General features: G+C 37.0%; 1 protein-coding gene across 1 annotated transcript; it reads right to left on the bottom strand.

Moving 5' to 3' along the window:
* Positions 1-2,399: 2,399 nt before the first annotated feature.
* On the bottom strand, positions 2,400-3,332 carry LOC140121119 (olfactory receptor 13G1-like). The gene has a single exon (XM_072140411.1). It carries the CDS (start codon positions 3,330-3,332, stop codon positions 2,400-2,402), a length of 933 nt encoding a protein of 310 aa, XP_071996512.1.
* Between the last annotated feature and the right edge of the window lie 244 nt (positions 3,333-3,576).

Below are 3,576 nucleotides of genomic sequence, written 5' to 3'. Positions count from 1 at the left end.
CAAATCACCCCCCTTTCCCTAGAACGGATATAAAACATAATAAACAGTAAAAATCACAAACATATTAGGTATCACCGCGTCCCAAAATGCCCGATCTATCAAAATATAAAAACGGTTACGGCCGGCGGTGACCTCCGAGGCGGGAAATGGCGCCCAAATGTCCGAAATGCGACTTTTACACCTTTTTACATAACATAAAAAATGAAATAAAAAATGATCAAAATGTCGCACAGACCTCAAAATGGTAGCAATGAAAACGTCGCCTCATTTCGCAAAAAATGACCCCTCCCCCAGCTCCGTGCGCCAAAGTATGAAAAAGTTATTAGCGTCAGAATATGGCAAAAAAAATTTTTTCTTTTTTGTACACATTCGTTTAATTTTTTAAAATGTATTAAAACACAATAAAACCTATATAAATTTGGTATCACCGCGATCGCACCGAACCAAAGAATAAAGTAGGCGTATTATTTGGAGCGAAGAGTGAAAGTCGTAAAAACTGAGCCCACAAGAACGTGACGCACGTGCGGTTTTTTTTCAATTTTTCCACATTTGGAATTTTTTTTCAGCTTCGCAGTACACGGCATGTTAAAATAAATAACATTACGGGAAAGTAAAATTTGTTACGCACAAAATAAGCCCTCACACAGGTCTGTACACGGAAAAATGAAAAAGTTATGGATTTTTGAAGTTGGAGAGCGAGAAATGAGCCGGAAAACCCTCCGTCCTTAAGGGGTTAAGAAAGTGTTCTCCAGGCATATATGCACTTTATCTACTTACTGGGGAAACAAGCAATAACTGTGATAGATTTATGGTGAACATACCCTCTTTTTAGTGTGGTAGGCAATTAACTCAGACCAATATTTTTGGATATCCTCCATTTAACATCCATTGTAATTAATTTTTAACATATTAATGAAATAAAAACTTTATGTATTTTTATTGGAGAATTGGGAGACTCCTTATTTTTCTTGTGGTATTTAATGTGTTTGGGAGCAATTCCGTAGTCTGAGGGTGGAGGGCTTGATGCCTGGTCCCACTATGTAGCAAAATGAAGATGTGGTTTCTGATTTCTCTATATACTAGGGGCTGTCTGGCTATGTACTTTTGGCTGTCTGACTATGTACTTTGGGCTCTCTATCTATATACTTTAGGCAGGCTGCCTATTTTTGGCGGGCTGGCTATATACTATTGGCTGTCTGTCTGGCAATTTACTTTTGTCTGTCTGGCTATATACTTTGGGTGGGCTGGCTATATACTATCCGCTGTCTGTCTGGCTATATAATGTGGGCTGGTTGGCTTTATACTTTGGGCTGGCTGGCTATATACTGGGGACTGTCTGGCAGGCTACATACTAGGGGGCATGGGCTGGCTATATACTGGGGGCATGGGTGGGCTTGCTAGCTATATACTGGTTGAAGTCTGTGACCAATGCTTTTCCCACCCTGGGTTTATATGCAAGTCCATAGGATTTCCTATTTTTTGTGATAAAATTTGCTACCTTGGCTTATATTTGGGTCGGCTTATAGTATAATTTTTGCACAACAATCTTGCAAAATAGAGGATTAACCCCTTTCTACGGAGGCCTTTTTTCGCCCTTGATCTTCATTTTTCACTCCCCACCTTCAAAAAAAAGGCTTTGATAATCATGCAAGTGAGCCTGAGGAGATCCGGGCTCTATAGCTGTTAACTGAGCCCAAAGTCCCTCAGACTCATAAGCTCAAAGATGAGCATATCCTACTAGAGGAGGCACACACCAGCTTGTAAGTGTGCTTTGTTTACAATCCTTGATCCTGGTGTTGGACTTCCCCTAAATCATGTGAGAAGATGAAAGGGTTAAAGTTTAACTAAAGCGATTTTTAATAGTTTGATAGTTTCATAATAATGAATTGCTGCCTAAAATATTTAATTAAAAAATGTTCTTGAACATTCGGGAAATTGAACATCGAAATGAATTGAATTCCGAATTTAACATCTCTTAACATCCTTATAAAGTAAAATGAGGAAAAAAATGATGCCATCATAGAGCAGACATATGGCTAATGATAATTAGTTACTAATTTGGATGTTAAGACTATCTGTCTGAAAGGCATAACATTTAGAATTCTTAAAATGGATAATTTTTCCAAAATGTCACCAAATTTCCAATTATTTCATAAATAGAGGCAAAATGTATCAACTAAAATGTCCCACTAACATCAAGTACAACATGTCATGAAAGAACAGACTCAAATTCATTTAGGTAACCTAAAGCGTTCTAAAGATATTATCGCCTATAGTGACACATTGCAGATTTTAAAAAATCAGGCTTGGTCCTTAGGTAAAAATGAGCTTGGTCCTTAAAGGGTTAAAGAATTCTATACACTGAAGTATAAAGAACAAAGAACAATACATATATTTTCTTACTTATGCCAGGACTTTTTTCTGGCAAATGTTTTATTGATAGCATTAATCACCTCTTTGTTTCTCAGGCTGTATATAATAGGGTTCAACACTGGAGATGCTATGGCATAGAGCGCTGATACAACTTTGTCAGCTTCCAAGTGGTTGCTGAATGCAGGTCTCACATATGTGTAGATCACACCACCATAGAAGATGGTCACTACTGTGATGTGGGATGCACAGGTAGAAAATGCCTTCTTTTTCTTTTCTGCAGATTTAATTTTCATAATTGTGGAAATTATATAAATATATGAAATTACAGTCAACATAAAACAAATCATTCCCAGCAACACATCAGAGGCCACAATGACAACATCATTGACATATGTGTCAGAATCTGCCAACTTTAATACCGGTGGAATTTCACAGAAAAAGTGATCAATAATATTTATTTCCTTAAAAGAAAGTTTTAATATAAGAAAAGTATGTGTCATTGAGTTCACAGAACCCAGGATCCAGGCAGCCCCGGCCAAGCATACACAGGCGGTTCTGCTCATTATTGTCTTGTACCGCAAAGGAAAGCAGATTGCCACATATCTATCATAAGCCATAACTGTCAGAAGTATTAACTCAGTACTAAGTGCAGAAGTAAATAGATACAACTGGGAAATACAAGCAGAGTAGGAGATTTCTTTCTTGTCTATAACAAGTATCTGGAGCATCTTAGGGATAGCAGCAGTTGTACAACAGATGTCTAAGACTGAAAGATTCACAAGAAAGAAATACATTGGGGTGTGAAGTCGAGGATCGGCACTAATAACTACAGTTATCAGAATATTTCCTGTAAAGGCCATCATGTAGATTAGAAAGAATATTGTAAAAAAGAGAGGCTGGAGATATGGATAGTGGGACAGGCCTACAAGGAGGAATTGCATAGAAGTCGTCTGATTCATCTTGGATGCCACTTTAGAAAACCTGTAAAATACATATGTCCATATACATAAAAATTTACTTGCACACATAAAGTGTCACCTACTAAAACTAATGGGACATTCTACACATATATGATTTCTTTAAATTCACAATATATAAACTATTAATGTGTTATGTATAACATATTTTCCCTGAAAATAATTTCCAGTTTTTAAAATCTCTTTATACTGTGTGTGTAATGTCAATGTCATGTCCACCTTGTAC

The sequence above is a fragment of the Engystomops pustulosus genome, chromosome 1 (genome assembly GCF_040894005.1).
Source record: "Engystomops pustulosus chromosome 1, aEngPut4.maternal, whole genome shotgun sequence".
Lineage (NCBI taxonomy): Eukaryota > Metazoa > Chordata > Amphibia > Anura > Leptodactylidae > Engystomops > Engystomops pustulosus.
Note: the sequence above shows the minus strand (reverse complement) of the source record. Positions and strands in the feature narration are given on the sequence as shown.